Below are 19852 nucleotides of genomic sequence, written 5' to 3' on the forward strand. Positions count from 1 at the left end.
AAATAGATCAAATAAATCACATGAAATATGAGTGTTAAAATGTTACAGACAGAGATACTGTAGTTTACATTCAGAGGTACCATAGATTACAGAGAAATGTGTTGTGTGTTACAGACAAGGATACTGTAGGTTACATTCAGAGGTACTATAGAATACAGACAAATGTATTCTATGTTACAAACAGGGATACTGTAGATTACATTCAGAGGTACTTTAGATTACAGACAAATGTTGTCTATCTTACAGACAGGGATACTGTAGATTACATTCAGAGGTACTACAGATTACAGACAAATGTACTCCATGTTACAGACAGGGGTACTGTAGAATACAGACAGGGATAGTGCAGATTACATTCAGAGGTATTATAGATTACAGAAAAATGTACTGAAGATATTACATTCAGAGGTACTGTAGATTACAGACAAATTTACTCTGTTACAGACAGGGATACTGTAGATTACAGACAAATGTACTCTATGTTAGAGACAGAGATTCTGTAGATGGCATTCAGAGGTTGTATAGGTTACAGACAAATGTATTCTATGTTACAGACAGAAGTAGTGTAGATTACATTCATGGGTACTGCTGATTACAGACAAATGCACTCCATGTTACAGATAAGGGTACTGTAGATTACAATCGGAGGTACTACAGATTACAGACAAATGTTCTCTGTTACAGTCAGTGACACTGTAGATTACATTCAGAGGTACTACAGACTACAGACAAATGTATTCCATGTTACAGACAGGGATACTGGAGATTACATTCAGAAGTACTTCAGATTACAGACAAATGTACTCCATGTTACAGACAGAGGTACTCTAGATTACAGACAGGGATACTGTAGAATACATTCAGAGGTACTACAGATTACAGACAAATGTACTCCATGTTACAAATATGGATACTGTAGATTACAGACAAATGTACTCTATGTTACAGACAGGAATACTGTATATTACATTCATAGGTACTATAGAATACAGACAAATGTACTCTATGTTACAGACAAGGTACTGTAGATTACATTCAGAGGCATAGTACTAGAAATAAATATCATATTTTTATATCTTTTTTAAGTTTTTATTATAAACTAAATAGAAGTATAATTGTTATAGAAGTTTAGAACTACAATTACTTACTTTCAGGTGTTGTTAGAAAAATAATAATGCATGTCATGATGTTTACCAAGATAAACTGTTTAGATTCATTCATTAATGGTTTTTTTTGTCTAGACTTTACTTTGAGATTATTATAACTGTTTCTTATTATATCTAGGTTATCGTCACATTCACCTGGTTGATGATCATCACTCTGTCATCATCTCAGCAACCCTCTTCATCCATGTGAAAATAGAATAGAACTGAACACGATTCACAAGGTGACAACTGAGTGTTCCACAGGATTGTCGCATCACCAAGCCATTAGCATCCTTCACTGAGTTACAATATAGTCTACACATTTCACATTGTGTTTCATGAATATAAAAGAAGATTAGCTCGTGTTCTTGAAGTGTACAGGAAGCTTTACCCTGTTTCATATATGAGTGAGAAATAAATGTTTTATAATTAAGACTTATAATAGTAATTTTATTTTTAAATTTTCTGATAAAGTTTGTCACTGACATTGAAAGAGGTTTTTTGAATACGAATAGATTTCAAAATAAGGATGAATATTAGTTGTGTTAAAATGCCACATATTGGAACAAATTGCTGCGTCAAAATGCACTTGTGTTACTAAAAGCAACTGTCCCACTGTATAGATTATTTCAGACTTTATTGTTTCACTATAAAGTTAATATTAGAAGTTGTACATTTTAAAACTAAGTTGTTAAGTACATAATTCCATTCAAAGTCTTTCTCATCTTTACTGCCATGGATGTAGCATGTATGTCAGTATGTGACATCTATTGAATAACACCACAAATAAATATCTGTACAAAATTTCACAGTATGGATATCCAAGATTCATACTAATAGAAAAATAATTGTTGTATGTGTAACAGCCATTTCCTTATAACAGAACACAGTTTTAATTAAAAGTACCCTCCTCACAACAAGAACACAACTATCACTTGGACGGTATATAAGAGTTTGATTATATCTTTATTGATGTTATTTCTAAATGTAGTACTGAGAAACTGGTGTTGTTAAAAACTGTTACTTTTTCAGTAAATGGTACTACTTCTAGTATATAAAACATTACAGTTCATACCAGTAAAATTTATGAACATTTTGAGCTCTGTACATTGAATCATTTTGATGTAATGAAATGTGTGTGATAAGAGAGCAACTCTGAACACACTTCCTGTGCACAACTTCCCAGCAAAAAAACTCTTTACAGAAAGAGCTTTAAACTTTTTTTTATTTTCAGTAAGGTATGAATACTACAATTGGTAATTACTAGCATGAACAACTGTCCATACAATGGCGTTTATGGTAGTTTTTACAATTTTTTTATATTCATTTGTATTATTTTGAGCTGATACATGTTTCTCACTTTCCACATAAGTATGTTATATATTGTTAAGCATGTTACAAACTCAGTTTTAAGCTATATACATAACTTTATGAACAAATAAAAAAATTTTCTGAACAATATATTTCTCTGTTGTTTTTTTCTTAATAGGATTGAATTAAATCCAATTAGAAGTTTTGGTGAAGCATTGAACCTTTATAAGGTTATACAGTAATGATACTGGTGTAAGTGTTTAACAGGTAATGACAAAATCAGCTTGTATGGTTCTACAGTAATTATACCAGTATAGAAAAAAACAAAAAACTATTCTTACCTATGAAAGACCAACTCACTCACACCACAACTATACAACACCCCCAAACCTCACAAACCCAGTTGTACACTACGACCCATAATGTCAACCTATGAATCATTTAACTACAACCTCGGTAAATGCATAACTTGGGCATTTTCTAAATATGTAACATCAGCCGGCTTCTTTTTCTTTTAACTTTAAATCTATTCTTAATCAACTAAATCATATAAAGTATTAATGGCCAGTTTTGATGTAATCACACAAGTCCCAACCAGCCCTAGAACTTTATATCTAAGACCCTAACCCATTGATACACATCCCCAGCAAACCTTATAGAATTCATTACCACCAAAACTAACTTTATGTTCAATGACTAAAACTACCTACAAATAAATGGCCTAAGTGTGGGGAATCCCATATCACCAGTTCTAGCCAACATTTTAATGACACAGACTGAATCTCAAGCGATCGATTCAACTTTACACCCACAACTATACTGGTACAGGTATGTTGACGATACAATTGCTAGATTCACATCTACAGAACACACACTTAGTTTTTTTCAACTATTAACTATATACACCCTAACATGAAGTTCATCTGTAAACAGGAAGAATAACAAAATAACATTTCTTAACGTCAATATCACAAGAACCCATACACAAATCAAAATGGAAAACCACAGAAAAATCACCCATACTGAACTATACATTCCCTGGAACCAAAACAAAAACTCAACATATTACAAAACCAAATAAACACAGCCACAGAGCTATGTTCACCTGATAAAATTAATGATGAAATCAACAAAATAAAACAACACTTCATCAGCATCAACAAATTTCCCCCAAAAACCGTTGAAGAAAAAATATACACACACGCACCTAGACAAACAACAATAAATCCCATGATACGACAAACTACAAAACTGCTGCATGCCATACATTTCCATCATCAGTGAAAAACAACATAAAACACAACATTCCAGTAAACACCAAATGTACTCAAAAACTATGTAAAAACTACACTGACAAACATAACATCAAAATTATTTATAAAATACAATGCAACAACTGCCACGACTTCTATATAGAAGCAAGCAGAAAAACGGAAACTGGATTGAAAGGGAAAAAAAAAAAACACCTTCACACGTTTTCGAACGCTGCAACTCAAATAAACACAACATAACCATAGAAGACACCCAGATACTAAGTAGGGAAACAAATGTAAAATCAAATGATCCCTACTTATACAACAACTAAAACCAAAATTAAACAAATATAAAAGAACACCTTTATACCTATACTAATTAATAACCTAACATCTAACTGCAACGCCCCCTACAATCCGGTACTTGTTTATACTCTTGTCCCTAAGACGTATGCCCGGTAAGTCAGTTGCAACTCTGTCTGTTAACTTGAAGATAACTTAGGAAAGTTAAAACGTTGTTCTCTGCTTTATTTGTAAAAGTGTTAATACCCATACCAGCTGTTCTGAGATACATTTTTACTTCAAGTGGGTTTCTTGTCATCAAGAATTTATACCTGGTGATATCACTTGTAAATCACTCTGTGAGCCAATTCTCACATTGCAATATTACACTGTAAACCCCTTTCTAAACAAAACAGCGCCATCTGAATTGACAGTGAAATTAACTTACTGAATGAATAATTTCAGCAAATTAAAAATTAGTTTGTGTTGTTAAACCTGTTTCATATCGTTTAACTTTTTGTTTATATTACAATATATATTCTTGAAAGAATAACATTCTACACTGAAATATGAAATGATAATCCATTGGTTAATTTGTTTGGTGTACAAAACACTCACTGTACTGTCACTTACTGTCTGCGTTTTAGTGTAACGCTCTTTAAGAATCTGTAACTGGAAATTTCAAACGTCCAATTAAAGAAAAATGACAAATTTTGGTGTTTTAAAATAGTTTTTTTTTCTTTGTATTAAAGTGAAATAATGGTGCTTCGATTCAACAATAAGTCCAAATAATTATGCACACGTTATTTAATGTTGACACTAGGTGGCAGACCTGTTTTCCTTGAACTTTGTAGCAACAATACAAACAAGGTATATCGGGAACGCCTTGATTATAACTTATCTTTTTAACACTGATGCTCCACAGAAGAACCCGTTTTACAGGGGAGTTCTAGCTTTCCCAGAACTTGTCATTTACTAAACTACAAGGTGTTCAGAAAGTCACTGTGCACTTATATATTTATTAACGAACATGTTTCAATATAGAATACAGGAGGTAAATATAAATGACAATTATAAACAATGTTAAAAGTGACCCCCGATGGCATCAATACAGGCCTGGATCCTTCTTATTTTGTTTCTAAACACCGCTATCAGTTGCTGGTTTGAAATAAACTGAATAAAATGTGATTACAAAACTGCACAGTGACTTTCCGAACACCCTGTATATCTAGTAGAAGTCTAGATTTTCATCCGTACGATATTGCAAAATATTGCCTGCACTTTAAACTGTAGATGCGTTACAAAAGTGGCCGTTAGTTTCTTATCTTAGATTGTAAGGCATTGCTGACTGGCTGCCTACCTTATGGCCAGTAGGTCAGAAGTAAAGACGCCAGGAAATAACTTGGTAGCCTTGCTATAAATACAATACTTTGAGTCAATTAAATATGATATATTGATGCAAATATATTTTTGATCATTTATTACAAACTGATATGATCAAGTGAAACTTTATCAGTTTCAATAACTGATAACAGGTAAATAGTCGAAATGATGTTATAAAATTAATAGTTGAATTATAGACGACTAACACTTTACCTTTCCATAACATGTCCATTCACTAAAACGTATATAACAAGCAACACTTCACCTTTCCTTAACGTGTCCATCCACTAAAACTCATATAACAAGTAACACTTTACCTTTCCTTAACGTGTCCATCCACTAAAACTCATATAACAAGTAACACTTTACCTTTCCTTAACGTGTCCATTCACTAAAACTCATATAACAAATAACACTTTACCTTTCCTTAATGTGTCCATTCACTAAAACTCATATAACAAGTAACGCTTTACCCTTCCTATACGTATCGATTCACAAAGACCGAAATAGCAAGTAACAGTTTATTTTTCCTGAACGTATTGATTCATAAAGACCAGATACGCTCAAGTATTTTTAAAAATCGATATATATATCGCAAGGAGACTCACGTTATTAGATGTCACAACTTTCATAAAAGCGCTCACACGCTGTAAAACCAGAAATAATCAAGACATCACCATTTGAAACTCAAATGCAATGCAGAGTAGAACACCTCGAAACTGGGTTTAAACATCTAGAGACGGACGGCTTTCTTTCTAAAGGGTTACCCTAAAAAATGTTGAAAAAGTACGGAATTTCACTACGTGCTAAAAAACAATAGACATGCTAATAACTAGGAGAAAACCTGATTTATTACACAATTTGACACATAAGCCATTTTCAAAAGTGAATGGACCCTATGTAACTATTTAATAAATGTTAAACCTCTGATAAATCACAAATATATTGTCTGTGGATGTAATGAACATGACAAAAAATGATACTGTTTATACCCTAGCTTTAACCTAACGTAACACAGAAAATGAATATAACATACCCCGAAATGAAACGATAGATAAAAACAAAGAAAGAAACATAAAAATAAGAAAAATGACAGAAATAATCGTTACAATACTAAATAGATGTGTCCCCTACCGGTATAAACCAGAACAACGGACAGGCCTAATTGAATACTGTTTGAGATACATTTATTGTGCAAAACAAAAACTATATTGATTATAATATTAGAATTTAACCTTAATATTTCCTTAAAATGAATTAGAATGTAGTTTTGTATGATATAAATTAGCTCAGACTGATACACTTGATTTGTTACCTGAATTTAAAAAAATATATATATTTATATTTGTTATAGTATATTTTTGCTTGTTATGTAATACTAGTGTATATCCTGACAAAAATAACTGCCTCCTCCCAGAAGCAGAGCAGTGTTTCTGTGGACTCACACCGCTAAAAACCGGATTTCGATACCCGTAGTGGGTAAAGCACAAATAGCGAATTGTGTAGCTCTGTGATTAATTCGAAACAAACCAAATCAAAAATAACTGGGTAAATACTACCACCCCCATCCAATAGTATACTCTTACCTCACATTTCATAGTCGATTGAAATAATAAATAAATTTTGCGAAATGAAGCTTAACCAATAAAGTGGCAGAAAAATGAAGTCTAGGCAGTAATATACCTGTAAATTCATTTGTGAGACAATCAAAATTAAGTTAGTTCATGTACTGAATTCGTGGCATATTCATAGCATAATTATTGGTAAAAATCAATTAGATTAACATCTTCTAATACACAGAAAAACCGGTGCGTTCTAGTAATATTACGTTCCAGCAATGGGTTTTATTGTAATGTTACTTAGCAATAAAAGTATGACCTATACTGTTATTGTTAGTCTATATACAGAAAGTATAAAATGAAAAGTATGGTCAACACAACTGGAAAAATAGTTGATGATTTACTACATTAGGATCCTCGTTGATTACGGAAGTTTGTTTGTTTTACATTAAAATCGTTGATGATATAACAGAAAATATCTTAATTCAGAAACGATTTAAGTTTAAAATTGAACTGATACTTTAAATTTCATGATCAATTTTAGACAAGTCTAACATGTAATGGATTTAATATTATATAGCTATTTTAATGTCTATGTTTGTTTCAGTTTAACATATATTTAGAAATGCACGTAACTTATATTGTTAAATGCGTATTGCGAAAATCCGCCTGTTCTCCAAATTTATAGGAGATTCTCGAGTGTAAGAATCAACAATATATGTTTTACATTGCTGCCAACTAAACATTCGAGAACTTCGTCTAAAGTTTATAAATCGACGCGTCAAGAGACAGTTTTCGTCATATTGTTGGTTTGCTACAGCTAATATAATATAAACCTCGGAAGCTATAACAGTGATAAACGCTTATCAATTGGGAAACTATAGATATTTGACCAGGAACGTTTATAGATCTCGAATAATCACAAATACTTCAACTTCAGTGAGTTAACTTCGTACGTTAGTATTTCTACGAATACGTTAGATATTTTCATACCACATAGAAGATTCAGTGTTGTTTGTAAGTTTGTTAAACTTTTGTATATAAATCATTATTTGTAATAAACATTATTATAAATTGTATTATTGTTTGTATATTAAAATATATTTGTGCTTAAAAAGAAAATTGTGTGTGTGAATCTTATTGGCAAATATCGCATATCGGCATTCAATTAACTTCTAAATACAAATCAAAATTTCTGGCTATTTGAAATCGTAATACTTAACATAATAAAATCGGGGACTAATCTGTGATAACTTATAATACATAACAAACCTGATCAGTGACATTATAGCTTATCCGGGAAAATATTCAAACATAGGCCTAACAATACTGTCAATAGACTAATTCTCAAAATTACATAAAATATTATTTTTTTCCAAGTGGCCTCTTCCAGACCAAAATCCTTGAGCTGTTAATGTTATTGTTTAAGTAACTAATATTTTGCTATTAAAGGTTGACGCACGGTGAATTTTTAGAACAAGTCTGAAGGGAAGAACCCTACATGTGAAAATATCCTTGTATCTTTTTCTCTGTTGGTTTGTTATTGAAGACGCTACTGAAAGTAGTTCGATGAAAATAACTTTGGTTATATTTGACTTACCTTGTTCTTGTAAATTTTAGCTTTTCGTCACTGGTCTCTCTTTTTACCCATCTATCTAGTTTTCTTTCTCGATAAAATAATAATAATAATCCGTTAGTTTCATGTTCGCACAACTAAAAGTCACTTTAAAATACGTACGTTCTTTGCTAGATGCAGAAGTAACTCAGACATAAATTCGGAACATCTACTACGAAGTATAATAGCCTTGACTGCGTCTTCTTTCTAAGTTACTCTTTTATTATAATGTATGATGCAGTATGAAAAAATCCATCGAAAATTTACGGACTGTTTTGCCCATAGTCATGACTCGTAAAGTGCGATTACGTCTGGATAATATTAGGGCTTTCAATAATGGCGAAAGATAGAAATTATCACCACTAGTCAAAAGAATATACATAATTCTTTATGAAAGAAATTTTTTTCAACCTTCAATACTTATAAATACAAATAAAATCTAAAGCTGTCATTCGTCATATGAACTGTTGTCGTTTTCACGGATTTAGACTATTCAACTAATTTCAATAAATTGGAAGCAAGACTACATTTTTCATTTATTCTGGAAATGTGTTTGCTGTTACGTGCATTGTTACATAGGGGGTCAATCATGACCCACAGGGATATCTTAGTAATAAAGAATTTACACTTTGAACCAAAATAATAAATACTCGAAAAAAACTCGAAGAACATGAGCATAAAAACATACTAATTATAATACATACTTAGGCCTATTTTAATGGCTCCATCCGGATGTGTATATACTTTGTAAGCCTAGAAGTGCTATTTCTAAATAAGCCCTGTAAAAGTCGAACATATTACATATATGTTTTTGTGTTCTTTCCAAAGACAACACTACTATTAGTTCCACAAACTAATGGTGGAAACAAAATATTATTTCAATGATATTTTAGGGAGGTATAATTTTGACAATGATATCAATACGCAAACTCGTGGATCAATCACACGAAAACAATTTCTGTAAAAAATACGATGGTAAAGACAAGGAACTATGTCTTTACAAGATATCTAAATACATGCTGGTTTACGTTAGTGAAATATGAAAACACTGGATAAAAGTTTATATTCATTAATTTTAATTACGAACAACGGAAATGAATAACAATATAACAAAACACTGACATGTTCCATAGTTTGCAATGTAAGATAACAATATACAGGGTGACCCGTAAGTCCCTTACCCATCCATATGTTGTTATGTTATATTCAATGATACTAACGATGAGTTGAAGGCAGCTGTTACCGCGGCATTTGGAACAATAACCCCTGCTATGTTGAGGAAAATGTCTCACAGAATATGGCGTAGCATAATATTATGCAGCGAGAATGAAGGACAGCACATAGATACACTGTATACATAAGATATATGGATGAGTAGGGACTTACGGGCCACCCTGTACATTACTAAAGTACAAACACAACGATTCGTTCTGTAGTGAAACACACACACAATGTAATATTAGTCTGAAAACATTCTCACGAGATAGCACTGATTATTTCGTAGATAAAAGCACCATACAACCAGCGATATTAATTTTATCCATTGTCATCACATAACAATCTTTAATAAGGAGGTAAACATCTAGGCTCAATTGTTTGTAGGAGGTTGTTAAAAAAGTTTAATGAACCGTTATTCTGGTATTTTTGTTGCCCAAGGAATTAAATCTTCATCGGGAAAAGCTACCCTGTTTTCAGTGGTTCTCAAAGAATGATATAAGAAATTATGCTATTTAATTTCTGTGGTGCATGTTGCCGTGTAGAAAGCACATTAATACTAGAAATAAATAACCTTATAACACCAAAATGTTTATTTAATTCGACACAATGTTTCGCTTTAAAGCTTTTTCAGAAGCGTCCTCTGAAACACAAACAGAAACTTACAGTACAAAGCTTCAAATTGAGATTTTGTAGTGTTTGATTCGGTTTGCTATTGATTGTCTAAACAAAAACCAACATTTTCGTATTATTATTTCTAGTATTAACATGCAACAATGTTATCCAAAATATTTCATTAGAAAACAGCAAACAAAACGTAATGTTAAACCTAACATACACTGATTTCAAAAATTAATTGATAAATAAACTGCAAATGATTGTGCGTAGGTTCGTAACACAATAGTGGTTGAACATGTAGGATAAAAGAAAAGGAGGTTCGAGAAATATTACGTTAAACGGCTAAAAAATTAACCTATGTAGGTTAAAATTAGGAATGGATTCCAGTTCATTTATATTACACTCCTCTTTCTTTGTAGGCTATATTGTAAAACCAAACAAAATGTGAGAATTATTAAATTATTGTGTGGTTTGGTATTGAACACAAAGCTACACAAAGGGCTGTCTGTGATCTTCCCATCATGATAATGCGTTCCACCAAGTATGTGTCTTGTTAAACAAGTAACGGTAACCTGTCTGTACATCGCCATTCATAATTTTGAACTGACAGGCGAGACAAAATACAGTTAGTCAACTACTCCCATCGCCTACTTTGTAGCTTGGTTGTATTACCGAATAATGGATTTCGCCGTCACTCTTATAACGTACTCAAAGGCCTAAAGTATGGAGCGCATTTTTTACGTTAACATATTTCAAAATACAAACTCTTGGAATCAAAGCAATAAAAAAATCTAAAAATGAAAAGAAGTAACTATAACAATTAATAAATTATTATAGATTAATAATCCAAATAATTGTTCATTCGACATAAAGTATTATGCACTTCTTTCCCTACTCTATGCACAAATTTCACTGCATTATAACTTTTCTAAAATAAACTTGACACTTTATGGTACTCAATATAATATAAAAACTGAATTAAACATTTTTATTATTACAATACTACTTTCTTCTGTAGGTCTGGCATGGCCAACCGCGTAAGGTGTGCGACTCGTAATCCGAGGGTCGCGAGTTCGCGCCCAAGTCGCGCCAAACATGCTCGTCCTCCCAGCCATAGGTGCGTTATAATGTGACTGTCAATCCCACTATTCGTTGGTAAAAGAGTAGCCCAAGAGCTGGCGGTGGGTGGTGATGACTAGCTACCTTCCCTCTAGTCTTACACTGCTAAATTAGGGACGGCTCGGTGCAGTGGCTAACAACCTACTCACTTAAATACTTGTTGAAGAATCGGCAAGCGATTGTGGCCCTATGTTCCTAGATGGAATCTAATGGTGATAACTAACTAACTAACTAACTTTCTTCTGTACTGATAACCAATCCACTGCTGTTACTCCTTGAAATTTAACAGCCCCACAGTGAAACGGCGGTATGTCTGCGAACTTATACTGCTAGAAACGTGGCCTCGATTCCCGTGGTTATCCGTGGCACGGATAACCTTTTGTGAAGTTTTGTGTTAATAACAAACAAACAAAAGCTAATTTGATAATATAAATGACGGGTTAAGAGAGCCAAATGAAAAAAACAAACAAACTGTGCCGAAGCGTTTGACAGGTTTTTAACCATATCGTTTTGATTATGTTATTTCAATCATCTATGTTTCATACTTAGTTGCCCCTAGTTGTGGACTTACAACTCTAGAAACCGGGTTTCGATACTTGTGGTAGACAGAGAACAGATGAATCGTTGTGTAGCTTTGTGTTTAGTTATAAATCATCTTTATTGATTTTTTCTGGTATCTAATTCAATATTAAAATATAACGAAAATTTATATAGTTTTGTTGTTTGTTTTTAATTTCGCGCAAAGCTGCACAAGGGCTATTTGTGCTAATCATTTCTAACTTAGCAGTGAAAGACTGGAAGGAATGCAGCTTGTCATCACCACCAACCTCCAACTTTTGAGCTACTCTTTTATCAACGAATAGTGAATCTGACAGTCACATTATAATTCCCCCACGGCTGAAAGTACAAGCATGTCTGGTGTGGTGGGGAGCCGAGCGCCTTAACTACCTGGCCATAATTTATACAGACGGTGTTAATACATCGTTTTTGTCATATAACATGTTTGTTGGTAGTTAAGCGCATAGCCATACAATGGACTTTCAGCGTTGTACCACTAGAAAGCCATATCATATGTAACTTTAATAATATTATAATTTAAGCTGATGTTAAGCCAAAGCACCCCAAAAATATCATTTTTTACATTTACTGAAATGAAACCTAAAATGCGGCGTTTCTCACAAAATTGGAATGAACATTTTCAGTGATGAATGGTCTATTGATTAATAGATACTTGAAGTTAGGACCATTTGGTAGTTATCCAATATGGTGGCTTTGTTTGAAGTTAAGCAAAACTACAGAATGGGCTATCTGCACTCTTCCCACCACGAGTATCGAAACAAGGATTCTAGCGTTGTAAGTCCGTGGATATACCGTTGTGCCAATGGTAGGCTGGTATGCTTAAATCATTACTTTATTATTGTGTTTATTATTTTATATATATTTACAAGTTAGAATATATAGTATTGTATATATCTTGTTTGAAAAATATCAGTTTTTTGTTTTTTCGTTTTTAATTAAGATACAAAAATTAACTTATTATATGAATGGGTTGAACGTTATTTTTACATAATTTATCTGTCTCTTTTCCTCTACACTCTGGTATAATACGAGTTTAATGGGAAAAGTGTAAGGTATTAAGGTTTATAACCAGAGTTTAATTATATTCTATACATTAAGTAAGTCCACCAACTGTTGGTCATAAATCATACACGAAATTCTATTCAATGAATTTATTTCAAATGTTCGAAAATCATTAATAGGCGTTTGTAAGTTAATTCCTCATATTTCCCTCCCTCTGTGCTCGATCGTCCGGGTTTTGATAAAAGTCCAAATTTTCAGTGAGTCATTTTTCTCGAGAGATAGGTAACCTTTAGATTAGGAAAAATACCTGAGCCATCTCAATATGTATAAGAATCAGTGTCTGTTACCGATACGGCGTTACGATTTAAAGTGATATACTTGGATCATAAATGTGAATATTTGTACTACAACTTTTTTTATGAGCGAATGATCAAAATCAATGTGCTCAGCTACATATTTCGTTTAACCTTTAATGTACGCTCTTCTGTTAGTGTAATTGTTGTCCTATAAAGTGATGATATATTTTTTAAACAGTTGAAAATTATGTTTCGTATAAAATATATATATTATTTGAAAAAATGTAAATTTATTGACATTTTAGTTTCCATACAGTAAAAATCCACTTCCATGTATTAACATCGTCAAAAAGAGCACAGCCATTAAAAATTTTAAAGCAAATTTAACCTATGTATTGACATACTCTCAGACACTGGTTACCTTTTTAGTTTTGGGCACATTTTAGTTCAAAATTCCACAACTATCTGAGCTACACTCTAGGTTTTTAAAAAAGTATTGTAGAGAAATAGGAAGGATTGCGTGTGGACTAGAAAAAATTGTTAACATTAATACGAATAAACCTAAAGATATCTACCTGTATATAAGGTTTAATTTTTCTTCACTTCAGGCGTGAGTCGGCGATATTTCGTAACTTTAGTCTGTTCACTTAGTAACCAAATTGTAGTTCGTTGTATTACTACTACCAGTATTGCAAATAACGCAAGGCTTAAGAAATTAACGTTCGGTCTTTCAAATTACTTCTACTGAAATTTAAAAAGCACTAGCACTAGTAATATTAAGGCAGTAGACAGTAACTTGAGTAAGGTTACTGTTGTACCTGTGGTGTTGAAGAAAGATTGCAATTATACCTACACATGGGGAAGAGGAGAAAACTCGATAAAAATACATCAGGTTACGAACTAGCTTCGGTAGCAATTTTGTGTGGACTTAGCCTTCCAGATTGTATTCTACTAAAGATTTTTCGTTTATTAAGTTTCAAAGAACTCTGCAGTGCTGCTAGGTAATTACTGTTATTGGTATTATTTATGTTTATAAACGTTTGATTGCGTTGTTAGTTCAGTTCTTTTGCAGAATTTACCATTTATTATGTAATAAATAATTAAATTAAAGCCGTTTATAAGGTCATGGATACCTCTAATGATCTTTTTGGTAACTTGTAGACTGAATATTTACACTCAATGGAGAGAGTGGTGATTTGTGAAATTAAAAGTGTCTGAAATATAAAATGCTTTCATTAGCAATGTTAAATATAAGATTTATTAATAAATGCTGATATACTTGTATGTAGTTAATTTAAATAAAAAGTTTAGTTTCATTTTACTAGTAAAATCAGCTGTTTTACTATGAATGAACCTTCATGATATAACATTTAAGTACAATGCTAAATTAAGTAGCAGGATAATTAAAAACCTTTATCATATAAATATTTTTGAAGCATTACCTTAAATTTACTACATCTTCAGGTAACCTATTCCAAAACTCAGTTACTCTTTTTATGAAAAAATAAATAAAAGTGCCTCAGCTGAATGTGATGTTACCCTGGCAAAATTTATACTTGTGTAACCTATTCCTTTCATTCTCAATGTTAATTATGGAAAAAGATGATAAATCAACATACCAGTTCCAGTAACAATCTTAAACACCTCAATCAGGTTCCTTCTAACTCTTCTTTTACCACAAGATGATTTCTGAGATTTTAACATGACTTTGATAACTTTTACATCTGAGCAGGTCCTCCTCTGAACCTTTTCCAACAGCTCAGTGTCCTTGTTCAGCCCAAGATTCAATAGTACTCTAAACATGATCTAATCAGAGACCTACACAATGAAATTATAACTTCGTGAGACTTGTACTAAACATTTCTGTAGATACAAACTAAAATTCTATTTTCACTAGCAACAGCACATGGATGGCTTAAGGGACTGGTCAAATGTTACACCAAAATCCCTTTCTTTCATGACACTGTTAAGGTTATTTCCTTCCAAGTTATATTTTAGATTATGATAACTCTCGTGCAATACCTTACATTTATTATAATTAAAACCCATCTGCCATTTAATCATCCTACTCACTAAATTATCTAAATCCTTTTGCAAATCAGCAGCATCCTCTTCATAGCCAGCAACACCCAAGACCTTGATATCATTGTTTAGTTTAAACAATTTTGTCAAACTGATATAGACTTTATCATGTTTTGTATAAATATGTACAAATTATTTTCTTGCATAACTTTTGAACTATGAATAAGCATGTGGCTTAAAAGACAGTGAAATTGTGCAGAACAGTGTTGTCATGGAATCTCAAATAGAGCCCCTTTCAAGAAGGAAATACAGAAGTGAGATAAGTTTAAGAGATTTAACTAGAAACAGAATAGCAGTAATTCCTTTTAAATTTACACAGTTTGACTCTGTAACTCCATTTTTGTTAATTGTGATATAGCACATGTAATAATATCTTCTAACTTTCATTCTCTGTGTGTGTATCTGTTAATTTTGTTCTGTTGTTTTTGTAGAGTTTGTAAGACTTGGTACAGGATAGCCAAGGATGACAGTCTTCGAAGAAAAATAGATGTGAGAGACACTTCTCTCACTGTAAACCAAGCATGGAAGTTGCTTCGTCATCATGGGACCTCAGTCCTCTTTGATCTGCGTCTTCGAGGATTTCTTGCTCGGCAAAAACAGGGTAAGCCAGGAGGGAAAAGTGAGACCACCACTCAGGCTTTTTTACTAGCTCTTGCTCGTCGTTGTCCTCGCCTTCACAGACTGACATTAGAAGAAGTCTATTTGCCAAAATCCAAAGTTACCAGTAAAGATTTTCCACAACACCTTCGGTATTTAAGTCTGAAAGCATCACACTTTATGCCTGACAGTTTTCTTTCTAGTCCATTTTTTTCCAAACCTTGTTTGTTTGGACCTTTCTTTTTGTATTTTATTAACTAGTCATGATCTTGATGTCATCGCAAGATGCCAAGCTCTACGTGTACTCAACATTGAGGGAAACTATCGCATAAACAGTGGTGGAATCAATCATCTTCAACCAATCTTAGGACAGATTCAGGTTCTCAACATAGAAAGTACAGAAGTAAATAATGTTGGTGTCTCTCAAATTCTGCAGCAAGGACAGTCATTGGAAGAGCTTTTTTTAGGACATTTAAAACTAGATGACAGTCCCATTTTGAAGGTGAAAAGAAGTTGCTTGTCGTGTCTCCGCACACTCTGTGTTATCCACACAGAGGTTGGTGAAGTGGGACTTGTTCATTTGGTTTCGCAAGTGCCTTCGCTAAGACTTTTGTATGTAAATTCAGAGATTGAACTGGCTTCGATACAAGAAAAGATTGCTAACACTTCACCAGCTTCTCGTGTCGAACATTTTGGGAAAGATGGTTTTCATAACCGCTCCATCTGGGGCACGAGCTGTGGACACCCACTTAATTACAAATGTAGCAACAATTAAAGGTAAACAGTATCTTAAAGAATAAACAACCTCAGGCTGTGCAAAGAAGAAAAGCTTCAAGTTTTCTTGTCAGTATAAAAAATTACTGTAATTTCAGACTAGTTGAGCTTGCAGACAGTGTTTAAGATGTGTGAAGCACTATACTACAAGAAAGTGGAAATGATTAGTGGTAACTTTTTTTTGAGAACCTTATACTGTGTTGGATAAAAATGCACATTCAGAAATGATAACTGAAATACTATATAAGGACCCAGAAAACATAAAATTAAAGGAAGCAGTTTTTTTGTTGTTTTTTTTACTGTTCAAATTAATGTAATTGATTTTGTTGTTAAACATTGTTTTCAAAGTTAATAGATTTGACATAAATTTGTTAAAGTAATAAATATCTGTGATATATATATATATATATATATATTTTTTTTTTAAATATTGGTAAACTACTCAGCTAAATGAATTGGACTGGTATGATTTCTTTCCTGTTCTGTGTGTGTTCAAAGACACAATAAACATCTAACCTGACTTCCTTTTTGAACTGTGAATTTTGTTTGTCAGTACATATTAGAAATGTTGAAGTCGCTGTGTAAGCACGTTTTAGAGTTTATGGAGCTTGTTAAATAAATTTAAATATTGGTAGGAGTTTTCTGAACCCATGCTGTAGTAACATGCATAGCATAATTTATGTTCTTAAACTTCCTTGGGAATGTGATTTACAGACAGACTAATATTGGGTTAGTGAAGTAGAATCTTTATTGTTCTAATGATTGGCTGGTCCTCTGTTCCATGTATTTATATTTTATAGAGTTTGCTCGTTCAAATAGTGCCACACCTATTGGAAACATTGATATATCCCAAGTGTCATTTTGTCTCCAAGATGGTTCTTTTGGACATGATCCTGAGTGTTGTAGTAGGACGACCACATTTTGATGTGTTGGTGAATTTCATTAATGCAGTACATTTTTCATAAGGTTATAGTTTGTTTTGTTTTTATAGCAGTGCTTGCTGGTAATTTTAATTTAAACAAAGTTGTGAGTCAAAACAATTAAATATTATTTAAAGAAATATTTTCAATCAAGGTTTTATTTTTACAAAAATGTATCTAATTTTTTGTGTATTATGTAGTCTGGATATAATTTTTTTTGACACAAGTTTGTATTCACATACAAAATATAGTTCTTCTCTCCCTAGAGGAACAAAATTACTTTGTAATTAATGAGAAATGTATAATGATGTATTGTTATTCCTATTAAATATTTCTACTTCCTGTAAAAATGAAAATTAACTCTGAATTTTGTTGATGGTTAAGCTTAATGTGTGATCAATTATGCAAAACAAACTGACTTTTGTACAGTGTTTTAATTAATACATACAAGTTCTTGTTGCTGAGTGTGCTGTTGTAGTGCTTGCCTTTTTTCTTTTTTTTTTCAACTCGTGAGTCTTGCTGACATTAAACAGTTCTTAAACCTAAAAAGTATTCTATTTTTCCCCTAATTTCATGCATGTTATTATGTGTTACTGATCATCTTACTCTATTTGTAAAATGTTTCATTACAACTTCAAGGGGGGGAACTATTTGTTATTTACACAACATACTTCTCTCATCATTAGAGTAAGATATATAGCAACAAAAGTATTTAACAGAGTGTGAGGCTAGAGGATTGGTTAAATATATTTACATTGAAATGTTTCTCCTTAATGGGCTTGCAGAGAAAGTTGGTTTAATTTGGTGTAGAAATATTTATGTTATTGAGAACGTGAACTTAAGTACAAGAGTGTCACTAAGAAATGAGTAATAAGGAAAAAGTGTGATCAGTTTTTGGTGTGTTTTTTTTCCCAGGGGTGTTCAAGAACAGGTGTCCATCTTTATTAGCCTTTGAAAGCATGTTGATTTGAAGGATGTGAGTTTCCTTTATTTGGTATAGCATGGGACAAGCAAAAGTGAATGGAGAAAGATGTATGTTTTATAGTGAATTAAATCTTTTCAAGGCCCTCAAAGGTCAGAATATTATCTGTTCTGCTGGTGGATAATATTTCCTTAGTTCAACAGATGAGCTATTTAATTACATAATTTTATAGGTACTAGTGGTTGAGGTCCAAGTAGTTGGTAATACTTAATCTAGTGGTAGATAACCGAATGAGTAATGTCAAATTTGAGATTCTGGTTTGGAGAATTTCCATTCATCTATCCATAGTCAAGATTTTGGGGTTTAGTTTGTGGGAAATAATGGAAACACGTTGAATGATGAAAGAAAAGATGATTATGAATAGTAGTTGGTCATTGGAGGTGAGATGGAATTGTTTAGCTTAGGTAATGTTTGATGATATGTTTTCTTTTGATTACTGATCTTTTTTTTTTTTTTTTTTTGTGGGTGGTTATTTACGTACTCAGACCAAAGTACTAAATATCCCTTTCATCGGTTTGGGTTATATGTACCACCATGAAATCACACTTATTTAAAATTCACCATATCTATCCTGCCACCAGGTTTTTTTTTTTCATCAAAAGACTAAGTTTTTCGCTTGCTGATGTAAGTTACAAGATGATAAGATTATTTGCCGCTGTGGAGCATTTTGAATCCCATATGATTAAAGTGCTGCCATCTTCTGGCACTTTTATTATGATAAAAACGCCAAACGATATACAAACATCTTTGAAGAACTTTGCTCACTAATTCTTTGGTTATTTTCAAAAAATGTGCAAGGTTTTTCTTGTTACGCGATCTGTCGAACTATATCTTATATTAAAATAAGAGTTTTGAGACAACTTGCCCAGGAAACGGAAAAATGTTGTTCATTTGTAATAAAATGTTTTACTATCCATTCGAGCCCTTTCGAAACTTTTATTTTCTTAAAAGTGGATTTCTCATTATCAAATCTCGTATGAAAGTTTTAAAGTTGTGTTTTCAAATTTATAAAAGCTGATTTTCTAATAAAATTATTTTTTCTCCGTAGGAGAATACTAGTAGATTATATATGTTGTAAGTAACTTGTAACTTTTGAAAAGTGTCTTTATCTTGTTTTACC

General features: G+C 32.4%; 2 protein-coding genes and 1 long non-coding RNA gene across 9 annotated transcripts in view; 2 read left to right on the plus strand and 1 right to left on the minus strand.

Moving 5' to 3' along the window:
- LOC143240553 (1-phosphatidylinositol 4,5-bisphosphate phosphodiesterase delta-4-like) overlaps positions 1 to 2595 on the plus strand; it is a 55958-nt gene extending 53363 nt beyond the window's left edge. For all 7 annotated transcript variants that reach the window (XM_076483185.1, XM_076483186.1, XM_076483188.1 and 4 more), the window contains one exon: positions 1285 to 2595. In XM_076483185.1, the coding sequence (XP_076339300.1) occupies positions 1285 to 1367 (83 nt within the window). In that variant the 3' untranslated portion in view covers positions 1368 to 2595. The remainder of the gene's footprint in view (positions 1 to 1284) is intronic.
- Positions 2589 to 14062, minus strand: LOC143240556 (uncharacterized). Its single transcript, XR_013021817.1, has 3 exons — positions 13953 to 14062; positions 9253 to 9327; positions 2589 to 6142 (listed from the first exon to the last, which is right to left on the minus strand). It is a non-coding gene; the product is annotated as an uncharacterized LOC143240556 (long non-coding RNA).
- Positions 13338 to 18299, plus strand: LOC143240555 (F-box/LRR-repeat protein 12-like). Its single transcript, XM_076483193.1, has 2 exons — positions 13338 to 14378; positions 15891 to 18299. The coding sequence occupies exons 1-2, from the start codon at positions 14233 to 14235 to the stop codon at positions 16315 to 16317; spliced, it is 573 nt and encodes a 190-aa protein (XP_076339308.1). The 5' UTR covers positions 13338 to 14232; the 3' UTR covers positions 16318 to 18299.
- Positions 18300 to 19852: the final 1553 nt, after the last annotated feature.

Source organism: Tachypleus tridentatus, chromosome 13 (genome assembly GCF_004210375.1).
Source record: "Tachypleus tridentatus isolate NWPU-2018 chromosome 13, ASM421037v1, whole genome shotgun sequence".
NCBI classification, from domain to species: domain Eukaryota; kingdom Metazoa; phylum Arthropoda; class Merostomata; order Xiphosura; family Limulidae; genus Tachypleus; species Tachypleus tridentatus.